The sequence below is a fragment of the Thamnophis elegans genome, chromosome 4 (genome assembly GCF_009769535.1).
Source record: "Thamnophis elegans isolate rThaEle1 chromosome 4, rThaEle1.pri, whole genome shotgun sequence".
Classification (NCBI taxonomy): domain Eukaryota; kingdom Metazoa; phylum Chordata; class Lepidosauria; order Squamata; family Colubridae; genus Thamnophis; species Thamnophis elegans.
In genome coordinates this window covers 38157607-38177032 of record NC_045544.1, presented here as the reverse complement: position 1 = coordinate 38177032, position 19426 = coordinate 38157607, and the positions used below count along the sequence as shown (strand labels likewise).

The following is a 19426-nucleotide window of genomic DNA, read 5'->3' as shown; positions in this document are numbered from 1 at the left end:
TGGCAGATCGAATCTTACCCAGGCTCATGGTTGACTGAGCCTTCCATCCTTCCAAGGTGGGTAAAATGAGGACCCAAATTGTTGGGGGCAAAGATGCTGACTCTGTCAACAGCTTAGAGTGGGTTGTAAAGCACTGTGAAGCAGTATATAAGTCTAAGTGCTATTGCTATCTGCTCTCCTGAAATTAGCTGGGGCTCATTCCATGAGTATTCTTGCTTTTGTGTACCCAATTAATTTCCCCTATTGCATTAAACATACTAGGAAAAAGAAGTTTGAAGAAGCCCTATTTCTGAAGAGTTAAAACAGTGGAACCCAAGTCTTTGTATCTGATGAACCATTGGAAATATCAAGTAGGAAAACAAATGGTTTATTAACTAATTATGGTGTAAGCATCCATGGGTATGAAATTTTACAGTATGTGTATTAAACTTTAACTCCACACATTTCTAGAAACACATTTCCAGCATAAGGATTGGAGAATCCATGAATTGCAATTAACCAGGAGATGAGATGAAGTGTTAGAGGAGGGCAATAGGTTGTTCCTAAGAGTTAGGAAGAGAAGAAAAGTAGAAGAAAATTGAGGTGGAAGGGTTGAGATCTGTATTTATCATTGAACCATGTCTCTTTGTGAAAGAATGTGCAAGTCTATGACAGATAACTGGAAGGAGACATTGAGCCAAGTTTTCGTCTACATGGCAAACTATTAAAGTCAAGCATTTATTCACTAAAACTGTTTTAAAGGACCACTATACACTTAGTATGAAACCTGGATATTTTGGCTCCACTTGACTTTGATTTTATAAAATCAACCAAACAGCAACCAAACGGGACTCCAATGGATAAAAAAGGCTGTTGAAAGAACTTACAACCAACCTGCCTTCCATAGAAGACCTGTATATTACATGGATCAGAAGGAGGGCTGAGAAAATATCTAAAGACCCCTCACATCCTGGTCATGAACTGTTTCAACTCCTTCCATCAGGATAGCATTATAGACATTTCAGGCCAAAACAACTAAACAGGAACAGTCCCCCCCCCCCTTCCCAGGTCATCACTCTGCTGAACACCTAATTCTCACAGTACTGTCTAATATCTATACGGATTTATCCATGTAGTATGGCTGTAACATTATTATTTACCCTTATTATCTTTCTTACTCCATCCTCTTATTGGTATTATTATTATTATTATTATTATTATTATTATTATTATTATTATCATTATTTTGTTGCTTTGCATCTACACTGAGAGCTTCTCTACTGGAGACAAATTCCTTGTATGTCTAATCACACTTGGCCAAATAAAGTATTCAATTCCATTCCATTCAAGTATTCAATAATGGCAGCATACTTTTTGTTATAAAATGAGACATTTCAAGATTTTATTGCAAAGTTTATTTGTGGTGATTTACAAAGCGAAATGTTTCCAAGTTGATAACATGGAGATTGTTTTTTTAAAAAAAACAAAAACAAAAACAAATTCTTTCCATATCAGCAACGCAATTTTTACTTCAAAGATGACTTCTAAAGACAGCTCTTCTTTCATCCAGAAGTATGAATACCCCAGGCAATAAGCTGACAGATGTTATGCTTTTTCATATTGGCGAACAGCAACAATATCACCAAAGGTGAGAGTCTGTAAATTCAGTGAATACAAACAAAGACAATTTAAAATAAATATAGACTATTGGGCATAATGTGCAGAGATAAATGACTCATGTGGTCTTTGACAAGGCACCGGGGACAAAAGCTAGACCTTCCTGAAATATCTGCGCCTGCCCCATTTCTGCAACATCATGACAGGAAACATAGCAAGCAAATGATCCAGTGCTATTTCAGTTCTTCACACTTTTGCTGCATGAATTAACCTGAACTTTTCATATCAATCTAGAGCAAGTCTGTCAAATTTGCAGCCTGTGGGCTGGATGCGTTACGCGCTGGCCATGCCCACCCCTGGTTTAACAAAGGGGGAAAAGTTATGATACGTCATGTGACAACGATGTGACAATACAAGTTTGACACCCCTGATGTAGAGAAATCATGAAATAAAAAATTAAAAGTGAACACAAATGAAAGATTTTAACAAAGGTTGGTTACAACAGATTCCTCACCTGCAGGAAGATCCTGCATTTACAATTTGTGTTCATGCTTATCCCACCCACCCACCCCCTTATGTTCAACTCTCAGCTTTGCATAACAAACTTATATTTGCATAGTATACTCTAGTCAACCAATCAGAACTGTGTTTGCTTCTTTTAACTTTAATGTGATATTCATAAGTCACATGTCATTGCATCCCTATTTATACTTGTTAGAGATTCCCCTTACAAATATCATGGTGAGAGAGTTTATTAATAAATACATTACAAGGTATGTTACATTTTTTTGAAATAATTGAATTGGCTCTAGATTGCAATAATGGATCGTTGGATAATGGGGAAAAAGTACTTTCTAATGCAGGAATTTCTCTAAATCAATCCTGTTTCCATTTTAAAAATGCCATTTCCAAACAAAACTAAAGGGAAAAAAAACATGAAAGAAGTCATTTTTAACATCTGTGGAAGCATCTCAAGAAGTCTCGTTGAGAAAGAAAGAAATTTTATTTTTAATGTCATATTTCTGCAATAAGAGACTCTGGGATTCCTAATTCAGTTGCTTTAGTCTCAGTCAACATTGAAGTGATACGATTATATTAAAATATCACTGTATATTAAGAGAGAATACCAATATGACAAATATCACATGTTTTATAATTAACCATAGTGCTACAGAAAATAATGGGGCTGTTTTTAGAAGCTATCATTGACCTGTACTTAGGTAAGGAAAGGAGGACCCTGTCATAATGTCTATGGCATAATAAACCCTTAAGATCATTTTTAACTTTAGGAAGCTTTACTTACCATGACCATTTTATCATCTTTAATTTCCCTAACAAAGTTTGTTTCCTTGCCATCCCATCTTTGTACATGAACCAATTTATCACCATCCATGCTCACAACGGACTGTGGAAATAGATGGAAAATGTCATAAAAATTGCCCAAACAACAGGTTTAATAGTTAAACTTGAGAATATTTATCTGTAGGAGAAGAAAAATACTTCAGTCTTTGAATGACGATGGACCACTAGGGGCATCTGCTGCAGTGGTCTAAAAATTCTAGGTGATGTATGTTGCTGCTTGATTAAAACTTTGCAGCTGTTCACATTAAAAGGGGTCGGATTCAACCACACAATCACAATGCCATCAGAATGTTTTAAATCACCCAAGGAAGTGCCCCTTTAGACCACTAGTTTCAAAGAAATGAATTTATTAGCAAGATGTTTTCAGCAAATCACTTATTAAAAAATGAACATGAAAACTAAAATGAAGTCTTTGCCTGTGTGCAATTCGTATTAAAGATGTTGTATTTAACATGCATTTCATTTAAAAGTCTTCAGCTTTAATATATTTGCAGTTTAAGACATGGGATTAAGTAGTTATGAATCAAATAGGAACCAAAAGAGAACTTCTAGTGAGATTAAAACGCGAATCTGGAACAGAACCTAGCATTGTTTCCCCCTCCCCCCAGCAAATTCTGAACTTTTCAGGAATCCCAAAAGAATAGGGCATAATGGCAACAAGTATCAGAGATGAAGTGCATTTTCTCTTACGTCCTTGGGAGTTTCCTGAAAAGCAGAGCAGATGGTTGTCCACTGTTAAGAGCCCAACCAAAAAAATAATACAAACATATAACCATTAAAATATCTTCAATTACATTTTATTGATATTTCAGAGTTTGAAAAATGTATGCTTAGCACCATAATTTAATTTGAATCTTTTTATCTTTCTCTTATGCCAGAATAGATTACACTGAAATTAAGTTGTAATGTTTCGTCAACAAATTTACTGCCTGCTGTAGAGGAAAGATGCCTTTCTGCATTCAAAGACTTTTTCCTGCCAACTCTGAAAAATAAAATAAGGCTTTTTTTCTTACTTACTTTGCAATTCCTGTCATCTGCAGTAACTTCATCAAATTCTTCTCCCAGTTTGAAGTTTATTTCTGTGTTCTTGAAAGTACTCTGTGTTCGAATTGCCACTTTGTCACCTTCCTGGCTGATGATCACAGTTGGTTTGGTAACATTCCCCACTTGGCGAGTAGCAAAGCCAACTCCTTTAATATATGCAATAAATTAAAAGACACAAACATCCATTTTATGTTGTTGGGAGTTCTTAAATAAGAAAGAATCAATCTGTCTGATGTGGAAGGCATTAAACCAAAACAGCACTTGTTGCTGTTAAATCAAGAACAATTCTTTGTAACAAGGGTAGTAGTAATGATCTAGTTACAATTCTAAGCAGAGCTGTATAGAAGACTTCAAAGTACTCAGCCAAATGTATTTCTGAATGTTCAGATAAAATACTATATGAATTTTATTTTTGACATAGCTCTTCTATTTCAATGAACCTGCACTTTTCTTTGTAGAAAAAACTGTTCCTTTTTCAATATTATTTAGTATGAGAATATGGAATGATGCAAATTGTGGCGTCAGGTTATTGGCAGATTTATGTTTATCCAGATTGTTTTAATTTCTACAATCTAGATTGTTACATGGATTTGTTATTTGTATTGAATACCATTTATTTCCCATATATCCAAAAGATGTACATAGCATACATAGACTTGGGCAAAATACTTTTTCAGTTCTCCCTCTTTCCACCCCACCCCAATCTATTTTCTAAAAACAGACAAGAGACAGACCCTTTGCAATCCATTTTTCTTACATTGAAAGAGAAATTAACTTTCCAATTCACTTACACTCACATATTTAAAATCTAAGAAGTCTATCATTCATTGAATTTAACAGAACCTTACAATAAATCTTTGAAATAAATATGTTCATAATCATGTACTTGACTAACATACATTTTTACAATATATCTCCTCACATTTTACCTTTGTAACCAGAATCAATTTCAGTCCAAACCATAGTTTAGTTTAACTAAGATGATTAGCTCTTACTAATCTAAATATTAGTATACCTTTCACTGAACCAAATCATTGCAATTTCAGTTCCAAGTACCATTTAGCATCACTTTATTCCAATGCGTTTGTTCTTTGCAAAATCCAAACTCTGTAACTAACACACACACACACACACACACACACACACACACACACACACACACACACACACATATATATATATATATATATATATATATATATATATATATATATATATATATATATTTATGAAAGAAATATAAGTTAAAACAGTCTCCATTTAAGATTTTACATGCTGCTGTTTCTACGTACCTAATGCTTTCATGTACTCATCAAAGTTCTGGCTGTCAATCAGCTTCCAAGTAGCACAAAATGCCTCAGCCATCTTCACTGTGGGATGAGTGAGAGAAAGGGACAAAAGCTGCTATGATAGCAACTGCTACTCTCCCTAAAACTGGGTTTAAATCCTGCACAGTTACTCCTGCTCAGCTTCCTCACTGAGGGAATATCCAATGAAACTGAAAACAATTTAAACTGTTGCCTCCTCCTGGATTTTCCCATTACTCCTTTGAGGTGGGAGGGGGTGGGGAGTGAGAGCTGGTGGGAAGGTTGATATTCAGCTGATGATTGGATCAGGCCACTGGGTCAACAGAGCTGGTTGGACTAGCCATCCTATTCAGCCTGGGAAACGTGAGGGAGAGAGAAGAAAAGGCTTTTCTGCAAACGAGAGGAATGCCAAATGATGTGAGGGTCTTTTTAAGTCCTGTTTGAAAACTTGGCAAGGGATATTGCAGCCTCAGAATGGGAGCCACACAATACGATAATCAGATGCATTTCCGCTGACACTCTATGCAGGCAACAATTTTAAAAGAATGCTGGATGTTGTTGGAAAGAAAAGCAAAAGTTATTGGATTTTGGACTGGGCCCTTTAATGCTAGAATAAAAGAATAAATGAACTTGTATTACCAAACCATAACTAGTTATTGCAATCATGCTTTCTTGGTTATCCACTTCTTATATTTAGTATATTTTGATTATTTTTGTCATATTGAGTATTTTTCCAGGTTTTTTGACAATTCATTTTTCCCCCCAAATAATAGGGGTTGTTTTTTTTTGAGAGTGGAAGCAAAATATAAGTTAGTTCTTTATTTCCCTATTCTGGAGTTTTTAAAAGTATTCAGAAATCTCCCTTGCCGTCCTTCTTCTCCCTCGAGGGACATCAATAAAGTATAATTATTAAAACTTGTCTATAGGATCATTTACAAAGGCATAGTTTTGTCAAGGACAAGGAAGGGTGTCCTGCAATGCAAAATGTTACAACAAAGAATTTGACAACATGCGAACAGAAATGTTTCTTCTTTGAAGCATACTGAAAATGTGTGCTTTCTTAACAAAGAGCTCTTCCCCAAACTCATTTGTAGATACTGAAATAGTGTCTAATACTATTACAACTAGTAGTCTCTTCAGCCAAAGGAAACCAAGTGAAGTACTGATATGTTTTTACTTAATGAATTGTCATGTAATGGATTAAATACAGCATGAAACATCTTTTTTTTAAAAAACTCCTGCCTTAACAGGGAAATAAAGGAAATAGAGAGATAAAAGAAAAGGAAGACTGACTACAGGGAGCCTAACCTGTTATCCTAAAACAGGAGTGTCCAATCTTGGCAACTTTAAGACCTATGGACTTTCAGAAGTGCTGGCTAGGGAATTTTAGGAATTGAAGTCTACAGGTCTTAAAGGTGCCGAGGTTGGACACCCTTGTCTTACAGTAACTGTAAAATAATGAATTAGCAATAGCAATAGCAATAGCACTTAGACTTATATACTGCTTCAGAGTGCTACACAGCCCTCTCTAAGTGGCTTACAATTGCAGCATATTGTCCCCAACAATCTGGGTCCTCATTTTACCAACCTCAGAAGAATGGAAGGCTGAGTCAACCTTGACCTAGTCAGGATCAAACTGCTGGCACCATGGAGGTCTTCTATTCCAACCAGAAGCAGGAGACCCTATACCAGTTCAGATAAGTGAATGTCCATTCTCTTCTTCCTACAGCCTCTGATGGCAAGTTGTTCCACTGGTTAATTGTCCTCATTGTAAGAAAGTTTTTCCTTAGTTCCAGGTTACTTCTCTCCTTGATTTTGGATTTGGATTTAACTTTATTTGTATGCCGCCCTGGGGGGACTCAGGGCGGCTCACAATTCAGGGGGAGGGAAGGACAAAACAAGTTATACACATGAAGACAATACATCGTTAAAAAGCACAACAGTCATACTATTCGGGTGGGGTTGAAGTCTTTAGCTCCAGGCCTGTCGGGACAGCCAGGTTTTAAGGGCTATGCGGAAGGTCTGAAGGGTGGTGAGGGTACGAATCTCCACAGGGAGTTCGTTCCATAGGGTCGGAGCAGCCACCGAGAAGGCTCTCCTCCGGGTAGTTGCCAGTCGACATTGACTGGCTGATGGAATTCGGAGGAGGCCTAATCTATGGGATCTTATTGGCCTAGTGGAGGTAATTGGCAGTAGGCGGTCTCTCAAGTACCCAGATCCAATACCATGAAGGGCTTTGTAGGTGACAACTAGCACCTTGAAGCGCACCCGGAGATCAACAGGCAGCCAGTGCAGCTCGCGGAGGATAGGTGTTACGTGGGTGAAACGAGGTGCACCCACGATCACTCGCGCGGCTGCATTCTGGACCAGCTGAAGTCGCCGAATACTCTTCAAGGGCAGCCCCATGTAGAGCACGTTGCAGTACTCCAGCCTAGAGGTCACAAGGGCACGATTAGTTTCCATCTGTTGTTTCTTGTCTGCCTATAGATGCTTTGGAAAATAAATTGGCCTCCTCCTCTTCGTGGCAGTCTCTCAAATACTGGAATACTTCTATCATGTCCCACCTAGTCCTTCTTTTCTCTAGACTAGCCAAACCCAAATTCTGCAACCGTTCTTATGGTTTAGTCTCCAAGCCTTTAATCATATTAGTTGCTCTTTGCACTTTTTTGTAATGTGGTGAGCAAAACTTGATGCAGTATTCCAAGTGTGGCCTTACTTTATAAAGTGGTACTAATACTTCGCATGATTTTGATTCTATGCCTCTGTTTAAACAACAAGGACTTAATTAGCTTTTTTGGCTGCTGCCGCACACTACTGGCTCATATTTAAGTAAGCAAAGCCTCCAAGTCATGAAGTAATTGCAATGGAGATTTCAACAACTCAGACATTTGTTGAAAGACTAATTCTGCCAAACAGGCCGAGATAAACGTTTGGCTTGTATTGCACAATTTCTTTTGTTAAGTGAGACATTTGCTAAGTGAGTTTTGCCTCATTTTATAACATGTCTTGCCGCAATTCTTAAGTGACTGCAGTTGTTAAGTTAGTAACACAGTTGTTAAATAAATCTGGTGCCCCCACTGACTTTGCTTGTCAGAAGATTGCAAAAGGTGATGGGACATAGCCAAGGTCGTAAATATGAAGCAGTTGCCAAGCATCTGAATTTTGTTCACATGATCATGGGGATGATGAAAAGGTTGTAACTATGAGAAACAGTCATAAAGGACATTTTTCAGCACCATTGTAACTCTGAACGGTCACTAAATGAACTGTTGAGGATTGCCTGTATTTGCAGGACCATCTCTCTCTTCTTGTTTTCTGTTCAGCTCATCAGATCTAGCAGGGAAGATGTGCTCCAGATCCTTTCCATTGAACAGCACCATTGTGTTGTACCCAGGAGTTGTGCCTTCTCAATGGCAGCCTCTGCCTGTGGAGTGAGCATCCCTCCAGAAATCCAGATGGCCTTGGCCCTGTTTATCCTCTTATAAGGCACTGAAACCTCCCTGAGGACACCCCAGGAATTTGGGCCAGGAGGTTAGATGAACTCTGCTGATAATACTGCTCTGCTCTGTGAGGTGGGGTGGGGGAACAGATCAGGCATAGGAGTGGTTGCCTAAGCAGAGGTGGGAAATTCCTGAGTGTGGCTGGTTGAGCCCAGGAATTCTGGGAGTTGAAGTCCACAACTCATAAAAGGGCCATTGTTCTCTACACTTTGCCTAAAACAGGGTTCCCCAAACTTGGCAACTTTAAGACTTGTGGACTTCAACTTCTAGAATTCTCCAGCCAGCTATGCTGGCTGGAGAATTCTGGGAGTTGAAGTCCACATATTTTAAAGTTGCCAACTTTGAAGACCTCTGGCCTTCAAAGTGATCATTTACCATACTTAGGCAATCTCTCTGTCCTGTTTGTGGAGGGAGAAAGTCAGGCATAGAACAGTGCCTACTAATAGCAAACACATGGCTGAATTGCAAATGCAGACATTGGTTATTATTTTAAGTTCTTTTTTCAGCACTGTCATAACTTCGAACAGTTGTTGCATGAGGCAGTTGGTTAATGCGATCTACCTGAATTTTATCACTCATGCCTTGGTCACCCCCAGAATGGATTCCAGGAACATGCTTTATGTGGGGCTGTTCTTGAAGACAATCCAGAAGTTTCAGCTGGTGCAACATGTGGCGGCATACAGTTACGTGTATCTTTAGATGGACATATGTTACACCTTTGCTCCATGAGCTTTATTGTTTGCCATTTTGCTTCTGGTTCTAATTCAAAGGTCTTTTTTTTTTAACCTTTAAAGCACTACATGGCATGGGGCCAGGTTAGCTGTTGGATCATCCCATCAGATCTGGCAGAAAATGGATAGTACATATGTGTCCTGTCTGTGAAGAAGTTTCATCTGTCGGGGCGTAGAAGATGAACCTTTCCATCACAGCACCCACCCTTTGGAACACCATCCACCCCTGAGGTGAAATTATCCCCAACCCTTATGGCTTTCCATAAAGCTCTCAAGACATGTCCTCCCTCCCCTCCAGCAAGCCTCTGGTTCTCCTGATAATAATGAGTTTGCATGTTGGTTAAACTGTACGTAAACATCTTCCCACTCATAATCTTGATTTATTATTTTTATGATATTGCAAAATACTTTAAATACTTTTAAAATATTACATCATACTTTTATGGTGTTGCAAAATAATTTACTGTACACAGAGTCACTTTGGGTGAGATAGGTGGCCATATAAATTTGATTTTAAAATTAATTAATTAATTCATTCACTAGTTTAATAACTGAAGTGACTCACAATGTTTCACTTAGCAACAGAAATTTTGGGCTCAATTGTGATTGTAAGTTGAGGACCACCTGTACGTATGCCTATTTAGGTTTTTTCCTCTTATAAAGAAATGTGTCCAAGTACAGGAATATTTCAGAGAGCATTAACACAGGCCACAAGAGTCGAGATGGCACAGCGGTTAGAGTGCAGCACTGCAGGCTACTTCAGCTGACTGCAGTTCTGCAGTTCGGCTGTTCAAATCTCACCGGCTCAAGGTTGACTCAGCCTTCCATCCTTCCGAGGTGGGTAAAATGAGGACCTGGATTGTTGGGGGCAATATGCTGACTTTGTAAACTGCTTAGAGAGGGCTGAAAGCCCTATGAAGCGGTATATAAGTTGAACTGCTATTGCTATTGCTTATCCAGGAAACGTGAAACTAATAAAACTGAAAACAATTTTATTTTTTCAGAGATACAGGGAGAAATCCTCCCTAGAAAACAGATGAATCTGTCCATGAAAGCACAATAAAGGCATGCTAGTGGTGATTGAGTGGAAAGGAATATTATATGTAAGTACTATATGTATATATTTTACAAGTACTCTGTTATTAATAAAATAGGTTCTCTAGTTGGTTTTTTTTTACTTTCCTCAAATGTCTTCAGTTGTTATTCTTTTAAAAAAAAATGATAATTTTTTGGTAACAGAGCTTCCCGCCCGTCCCTTCTGTGTTATAATATGTACTTCTGGCATTAAAATGTTATGTTAGGAAGCACATTTTAACTTATATGCAAACCAGGGGTGAAATTCAACCACCTCAGCCTGGCTCGGGAGAGGTGGTAGGAACAATTTGAATTGGTTTGCACAGCTGGTAAAAATTGCCCTGGTTGGCCCAGCCCACGCGCTCTCCCATGCTGGCTGGGGAATTCTGGGAATTGAAGTCTAGAAGCCTTAAGTTGCTAGGTTTGGAGACTCCTGACTTAAAGGAAAGACCCAAAATATTGGGGGCAATTTTGAGCTGACTTGACTATAATCTACCGTTGGACACCATTCCCTAATTTCCTTAGGTATATAGTACATGTGTGTGTGTGTGTGTGTGTGTGTGTTGCATTTGTGCTGATAAATAAATAAAGGGAGACTAGTATAGATCTATTTCAAGCTATTTAGCTCTCATCAGCTATCCATACCCTTACTGGGATTCAAACCTGTGCTGTATTGCATATTAGGGAGTTGTATTAGCCACTAAGCCACAGGGTCTCCTCCTTTATCAGCTAAGCCAGGGAAATAGGTATGTATTGTGTCACAACCCCTGGTATGCCCAAATATGGGAGGAAGCATACTGCTATATATACTATGTATATATGTATGTATGTATGTATGTATGTATGTGTATGCATACGCATATGCATATGTATAGGTATACATATTCATCACAGATAAGAGTCTTATCAAACATGAAAACAAACTCTTTCCAGCTATCAGCTCTTGTCTACTTTATTAGGCACACAGAAACTCCCGTTAACCCGAGGTTACAAGGATACTGGGACATGTAGTTTAATAACAAATGGTAAAGCACCAGGTTGGGGAAAGCAAATAGATAGATCAGGTGTGAAATTCAAAAAGAGGATATACCAATTATTATACACAATAATAACAATAAAAGAGGTATACAAATACTTACTGGTATATCTTCTTTTTGTAGGTCATTAGGGCAAAGAAGTGATGTCAACTTGGCCATGACCGCCATGCCCATAGAGCCGGTAGGGAAAAAAATTGAATTTCACCCCTGATGCAAACCAATAAGTTTAACAGTTACAAGGTTGTAACTATGGAAGAGGTAAACATATAAGGGGTCCTTGGTGTTTTCTGAGCTTGGTTGTTTTCTTGCAAACATTTCATTACCCAAACTAGTAGCACTGATGAAGTTACTTAGTTTGGATACTGAAATGTCTGCAAGAAAACAAGCAAGCTCAGAGAACACCAAGGACCCCTCATTTCAACCCCATTTTATAGGTAAACATATATCAAAATAATGAAATGATATTGAACTCTGTGGTCATCTAATATGACCTTATGTTTTTATGTAATTATTTACTATAATTATTACACAAAACAATATAATTTTAAGTCTATAAACATTTCTATTCAGAAGCAATTTCAGCATCAATTTTTTGCTTCTTCAGTAGCTGCCTCTCAAGTTATGCTATACATTTCCTTCTCTTCTTGAGAATTGATCTAGGCTATAATATTGGGGTGTCAAACTTGCGTTGTCATGGTATTGCCATGTGATGTATTGGGACTTTCTCCCTCTTTGCTAAACCAGGCGTGGGCATGGCCAGCACATGACACATCTGGCACATGGGCCGGGAGTTTGACAGCCCTGTTCTAGAGCATAGTGGAATTATATCAGGGGTTTTCAGAAACATAGATGACCTTTTTGACATAAAAAGGGGATCATGGCAGGCCAAAGAAAAAGTGCAATAACAAAAAAAAAATTAGAGACAAGAATAAAGTGGAAAACGTTTTCAGGCCAGTGTACAACTTTATGGAACTACCTTGATAAAACTAAGATACTGTACTTTGTTTGGCTGAATAGCTGCAAACACATGCAGAAATATTTTTTTTAAAGTCTGGCTTTAAGTTTATAGGTAAATACGCTTCTATGCATCAATTCATACAGTTATATGCATCAATTCATACAGTTATATGCCAGGGGTAATACATTTCTTGCAAACAAAAAGTATAAATCAGAGAACATCTTTTAAAAAAAGGAGATAAAGTCAGCTCTTAAGAGAATCTTAATCATTAATCATTAAGAATCATTTTTGGCCAAAGTTGGCTCAGTAAACGTCATTAGGTTTACTGTTGACTTACTAAACCAAAAGTGCCAAAGTAGCAAATACAGGTAGTCTTCAGTTTACGACTACAATTGACCCTAAAATTTCTGTTTCTAAATGAGATAGATGTTAAGTGAATTTTGCCCCAATCTTTCTTGCCCCAATTGTTAAAGTGAATCACTACAACCAGTTAGTAACATGGTTGTTAACTGGATCTGGCTTCCCCATTTACTTTGCTTGTCAGAAGGTCACAACAGGTGATCATATGACTCCAGGACACTGCAACAGTCATAAATATGAACCAGTTGCCAAGTGTATGAATTTTGACCACATGACCATGGGGCTGCCAGAGCAGCCATAAGTGTGAAAAACAGTAATAAGTCACTTTTTTCAGCGCTGTTGTATCTTCAAATGATCTCTAAACAAAGTCAAGAACTATTTGTAATGCTTAGGGGCCAAATACATAAGATTAAGAATGTCTAGCAAGAAATTTGGCCTAAAATTTCTAGGTCCATTCCCAATAATGAAGATAACCCAGTTACAGTTCAACTCAGTCTACCAAGAATTGTAGGCAAAATTTACCCAGTATTTCATTGCAGCTTGTTGAAGCCAGTAATTGGGTCCAGCATAAGACTGTCCACCCAAGCTCCCCCTCCTCTTGTAGTGATAGGAGAAACATATTATGAGATGAAAAAAAAATCTTAGACTCCAGACTGTATAGGAGTTGCTTACAGTATTTTATCTCTAAACTTAGGAGCTGCCTCGTCACGATGCTCCGCTATCCATCCTGCAGCTTCCCCCTCATTCATCCCTCTCTGATTCGTATGCGGTAATATGCTTCTCTCAAGTCCAGCTTGGTGAAGACTTTGCCTTTAGCCAAGTGGTTCAACATATCTTTCAAGTTCTCTTTTTAGAGATTTGGGCCAGAACTCTCATCTTAGAAGGGTGAATCCAATATTTGATACACTCATTTGCAATTGGCATTCTTCCTGTGGAATGGTGGCTAATCTCTTATTAGTAGAGGCTAATTAAGATCTGCTGCAGCACATCCAAAATATTTGGGCATGTGGCACAAACTCATTTTTATCTGTCCTTGGCACTAAAATGATACACAATTATACTACCAGGTTTAATAAACCTTAATTTGCTTTCTTTCCAAGATCCTCTCCATAAAATCCAGACACAACTACCGGTATCTAGAGTGCTCATGTTGAAAATATTGATGGCATATATAACACAAAAACTCTTTTATTTGCTAACTGTGGCTTTGTTTCCACTCAATTTCATAGACACTAATGCTTATTACAGCCTAAACCACGTTCCTATGAATTCCTCTATTTTCTTGTTTATTTATTTGCTTGGAGGTAGGAGAAAATAATAAAATATAGTGTTAATTCCTATTTAACCGTTCTTTTACTTTCGCTCTCTCTCTCTCTCTTTCAACAATCTCAGAACATGCGCTTTCTTACTCTTCTTTAAAATATTTGTATTTGATATTTGCTAAAAGTTGAAAATCTCACATTATGGTCAGTTGTTCTTGGAAGTTATATATTTAAATATAAAAAGCATTAGCTGCTGGTAATTCTGATCCTGATACATTTGTGAGGTACTGGCATAAAGGAAAACTGCTGGATAGAACTCAGGAATCTATATGCATTTTGATACTATACATTTATTACAATACTGTAGTGGGAAGTACTGTTCAGAAAGAATGCAGCAGTACTTTGACAAGGCTTGAGTATATCCAAGGTTTAGTTTCTTGAAAATTAGGTAGCCTGAGTCACAATCATTACTGATGAAATGTATTTTTGCTTTACACAATGGCATGGTTGCCATTTATTTCAAATAGGTGCAGAGTGCCACCTATTGATTATAAAGAGAAAGTTCAACCCTATCATTTTATTGTACCTTATATTTAGGTTCAACCTAAAATCTGAAAGCAACAGGACTCAAAATGTTGCATGATTAATTTGGTATCCAATATTTTTACTATTTTGTTTTAGAAAATAAATAGGAAAAAAATAGCTGGTATTTGATGTATTGAGTTAAATTATAGAGGATTCATTCCTTTTGAAGAAATGTGACTTTTGTGCATAGATCTTAGAAAAGTATCAGAATAGCACAAGGCACACTGTCTTAGTTAACAAAGACAAATCTTAATACTAATATGGTCTAATATATTTGGTCCAAAGAGTCATATTATGGTCCAAAGAGTCATATTAAATATATTAGACCATAAATATATTATGGTCTAATATATTTGGTCCAAAGAGTAATTTATAATTGTGGTTCACTAAGCCAAGGTAGCCAATAAAGTTCTTCCGTACAAAATATGTTGTTTGGGGTCTAAACTAATTCTATTGAAAGAGGACACACATGAATATATTCAGAATTTAATCAAGCATGACAAATTGAAATTCATTTTAAAATAATGATTCTGTTCCCAGTTCGATCTCAATGATTATGCTCTAATCTGAAGCATACTTAACTGATTTTCCATGCAGCAAAAATACATACAATTGGGTCATAGAATTCTTGTGCAAATGATATACACATACTGTATTTTAAACAATACAATCTTTATTATAAAATATGGATCAATCCTTTGGAACAGATAAAATGTATCAGGAAGAAAATGCTTTAACGATCATAACAGGATCAGCTATAAGCCGATGGATCCATACCGTGACTGAAGCAAAAAATTTATCTTCCTAGATCTTGTGAAAGCCTGATTGATAGAACATATTTTTCTAAATGGAAGGATAATCTATTTCATTCCTTGTACTGAAATGCAATTTAAAAACAACTACAGTCGTTAAGGATTTGTTTTAAAAATTCTAATAAACAGAATTTTGACTTCACCAGAAAAGCCAGTTTTAAGAAAGCAAAATAACAAATGCACTCTAAGGGTCTTCGAAATCCTAGGTGATCTTGGTTCATCTTGACATTTTGAAGGAGCAAAAAAGGCATTTTTGTATGTCTTGAACTTCTGTACATTTGTCAGTCGAGTTCAGATTTGAAAAAGGTTTTGTGTGGTTAATCTCCAGATGCATTTCCTTTTTCTTTCAAAATCAAGCTTCTGATTGAAGTGCTGTGTCGAAAATACTCTGGGTCTTGGCTTCTGGGAAAATTAAACTTTGGTATCCAGGGTGACAGAGAAATGTTACTTTAAAGTGTGAAGAGCAGAGGCTTTAGAGATTATTGTGCAGAACTAGAGCAATTGTTACAATGGAAACTAAGATGGACTTTCTGGGTGTGGGGAGGTGAGCAGGAGAAGATTTGTCCTGTCTCAAATATTCATCCATATTCCTCTAGTTATATCTTCAGTATCCACCAGCTTGTTCCTATATGGCAGTGATAGCTAACAGTTTTATCCTCGTGTGCTGAAAATGTGCGCATGCATGCTATCACGCCCGTGTACGTGCCCACACCTACAATGCAATGAACCTCCCTGTGTATGCATGCAGGACCTTCTGCTGCCCCCTCGCATGCACGCAAACCCCTGTGACCCCTACGCATGCACCTCTGTACTCTGACACACCTGCATGCACCCCCTGCATGTGAGCATGCCTGCCACATGCACAGCAGAGACCTGAAAATCAGCTGGCCGATGGGAGGCGTGCGCACATGCGCGGTGGAGCTGAGCTGGATGGTGGCTCGTGTGCCCACAGAGAGGGCTCCGCATGCCACCTGTAGCATGTGTGCCACAGGTTCACCATCACGGCTATATGAGATCATATATGACTCCTATATGGAATCTAATTGTATGATAAATATGGATACCTTCTGGTACAAGACAGCAATCTTCATTAATTATGTTATTTGTTATAGTTTAGAATTGGATGCTCTTTTTACTATATTGTTGAACTTAGAGAATTTCTCATGAGTTCCTTAACTACGAAGAGCACTAGATAATCCTTCCACTATTTAGCAATGCCCTATGTTTTTAAATATTTGTTGTGTGGGTTATTTAGAATTGTACTCAGTCTAAATTCACTGATTTTTTGTATGGTGAATCTTACATATAAAGTTCTTACATTCTTGGCCTGGAATTTACTGATTTTGATATGTGCTTTTGTGTACTATTATAGGTATAAAATGTGTGTTTGTGTGCGTGCACATGTATGTATGTACAAATATATTCTAAGCTCAAACCAAACATGATATCTATATTTTATTATCAGAAAAGACCCCAAGTTATTACTGTAATGAAGTTTGTCGTATTTGGTTATTTGCAATAATCAGCTGATTACATTGGACTTCTCTTTTTTTTCTGCAGATGCTGGCTATGATTTATAAATAAATAAATTGCTTCTTGATGAAATTGAAAACAACTAATTTTTCAACACACCATATTCATATTAGCCAGTTACAGATATTACATATTTCAGAGTCTTGGACACTCTGGCAGTGAAGTTTGTAGGTAATCACCAAAACCGAACATTTTATAAACATTAGGAATCTATTCTTTTTCCTTCCATCTCTTGGTTTTCCATAGTGGCATCAGAGGATGACGCTTCTCCTCCTTCAGCTCCTTTAATTAAAGAGATGTGAACATGAGAAAGTATTAGCTCTACAAAGAAGGACTCAGTCAAAACATCTGGAGTTTAGAAGAACTTTTCACAATATTTGCTCACTGTAATATTAGACACCCACCAAATTCAAAGAATATGTGCAGCTGATGAAAGAAGACATAGTATGTATACATTATGTAACAGCTGAAAAGTGGTGTGCTACCTGTTATTGTGGTGATATTACAAACAAGGCAGCTTCTTGGCTTATGGAACTTCATCTGACGTTGGAAAGCTCCTTAGAAAATTACTTAGTAATGTGGAAAGTTATCACCCAGCCCTCTCCCAGAAAAATGAAATATCCTAGGAAATATTGAAAAGGCAGAATATTATATTTCCCTGGATGTGAAAAGGAAGAAACATGTTTTAAATTGAGAATAGCTCCCTGTAGCTTCCTGCCTTCACCCACTTTGTCAATGGGCCATTAAGAAGGCCAAGCCAGTCCCTTCAGATAATAAGAATAAGAGTTCTCCCCTTCAGCTCCAGGGGGATGGGATTAAGGCATGATAATATTGGCCCCTTTACCCAACTCACCACATGGCATCTGAGAACTCAACCAAACCTGGATTCAAAACGCAGCCTAGAGAGTTGCCCCTGCATGGCCCCATGGGAGTCTAACAACCAATCAGAATACAAGATCAAGATCAAAGGCCAGAGAGGGCATAAAACCAGGGACTCGGCTCCTTTCGCCCCTTCTCTTTTCTCCACCAACTTTGAAGCATGTGATCACCTTTTCTGTTCAGGACTCAAGCCATGTGGTCCTGTCCACCAATAAACCATTTTCCAAGCAGCCTCCATGTCTCCAGTGTCTTGGAGTGCCACTTGGAGCCGAACCCAGAAGGACATTTCTTTCAACAGTAATATGATGCCTTGATGAAGAACATTTCTTAAAGTTATTCAAAGAGTAAAAAGTAGCTTTTGAGTCACAAAAGTATTACCTTCTGACATTGAGAGTTTTGCTAATTTGTGTGGCAGTTCGGACGTTCCAGCTCCGGCAGAAGAACCCAGAATGTCTGGTAAGGCATTTCGGCGCCCTGCCCGTCCGGATGCAGCAAAATCTGTGACTACAGGCTCAACATCAGTCATCTCTGACGTCTTTCCTCATAGCAACATCTCCTGAAAAACACCAAGAGTCTCAGCTTCAATAATCTGGTGGCCAAATGTAAGCCAATCTTGGTTTTCAAAAGAGAAGTTACTAGTTTAAGAGAAAAAAGTTACTTCTCTTTTGAAAATCAAAATGTACTTTTCCTTGGTAGAAGAAGAGCAGGTCTCAGCACATCAGTTCTGAAACTTTATCCCAAGAGCCTATTTCCTGTCCCCCCCCCCATCTTCACTTTCTACTTACAGTATTTTTAAAAGCATTCATGAACACAACAAAGAGAAATATCCAGTGACTTCCTGTAACTCTACATATTTGAGTGAACTGTTTCTTTCTTTGTCATTTTTACAATGTTTTTCCAGTCAAAAAAAAGAATACTATTCAGAGGAACTTTCTAAAAATTAAAAACAAGTCCTGCCTAGAATTTGAAAATACTGCAGAAAGCTTTGTTTCAAAGCAATATCAAGATTAATATCACTAAATTATCAGGGCCACAGATTTTATCTATGATAAAATGTTTTTACTATCAGATATTCTTTTTTGCTAATCAAGAAGCTCTTTTCAACTGTTTCGTAAGACAGGAAGAGAGATGAGTTAGTCTATGTCAGCCAAAATTAATAAAACTGGAAGCACATCTGACTAAAGCGTGTTACTAAAAGGCATAAGCTTTCACAAGTTACATCTCATTTAATCAGATGCATGGAGTAGCTAAACTTTTGTGAGTTCGGCGAGAGACGAAGCAGGAGGCAAGGCTGAGGTAAGAACAACTGCTTTATTTGTAACAAGAACTATGTACAAGGCAATTCAAATACGGAGCTGTCAAGCAGGGAAAACCAATTAGCGCGCC

At 37.7% G+C, this 19426-nt stretch overlaps 2 protein-coding genes across 2 annotated transcripts; both read right to left on the bottom strand.

Moving 5' to 3' along the window:
- Positions 1-1502: 1502 nt before the first annotated feature.
- FABP7 (fatty acid binding protein 7) lies at positions 1503-5505 on the bottom strand. The gene is made up of 4 exons (XM_032216517.1): positions 5295-5505; positions 3976-4148; positions 2900-3001; positions 1503-1635 (listed from the first exon to the last, which is right to left on the bottom strand). Exons 1-4 carry the CDS (start codon positions 5365-5367, stop codon positions 1585-1587), a joined length of 399 nt encoding a protein of 132 aa, XP_032072408.1. The 5' UTR covers positions 5368-5505; the 3' UTR covers positions 1503-1584.
- An 11427-nt stretch (positions 5506-16932) lies between these two features.
- Positions 16933-18577, bottom strand: PKIB (cAMP-dependent protein kinase inhibitor beta). Its single transcript, XM_032214798.1, has 2 exons — positions 18419-18577; positions 16933-17443 (listed from the first exon to the last, which is right to left on the bottom strand). Exons 1-2 carry the CDS (start codon positions 18564-18566, stop codon positions 17364-17366), a joined length of 228 nt encoding a protein of 75 aa, XP_032070689.1. The 5' UTR covers positions 18567-18577; the 3' UTR covers positions 16933-17363.
- Positions 18578-19426: the final 849 nt, after the last annotated feature.

Coding starts and splice junctions, on each gene's coding strand:
- FABP7 (XM_032216517.1), bottom strand. CDS start 5,367: ATGGCTGAGGCATTTTGTGCTACTTGGAAGCTGATTGACAGCCAGAAC. Junction 4,149..5,294: donor TGAGTACATGAAAGCATTAG/GTACGTAGAAAC, acceptor CATATATTAAAG/GAGTTGGCTTTGCTACTCGC. Junction 3,002..3,975: donor CAGATGACAGGAATTGCAAA/GTAAGTAAGAAA, acceptor CTATTTCCACAG/TCCGTTGTGAGCATGGATGG.
- PKIB (XM_032214798.1), bottom strand. CDS start 18,566: ATGACTGATGTTGAGCCTGTAGTCACAGATTTTGCTGCATCCGGACGG. Junction 17,444..18,418: donor AAAACTCTCAATGTCAGAAG/GTAATACTTTTG, acceptor CTTTAATTAAAG/GAGCTGAAGGAGGAGAAGCG.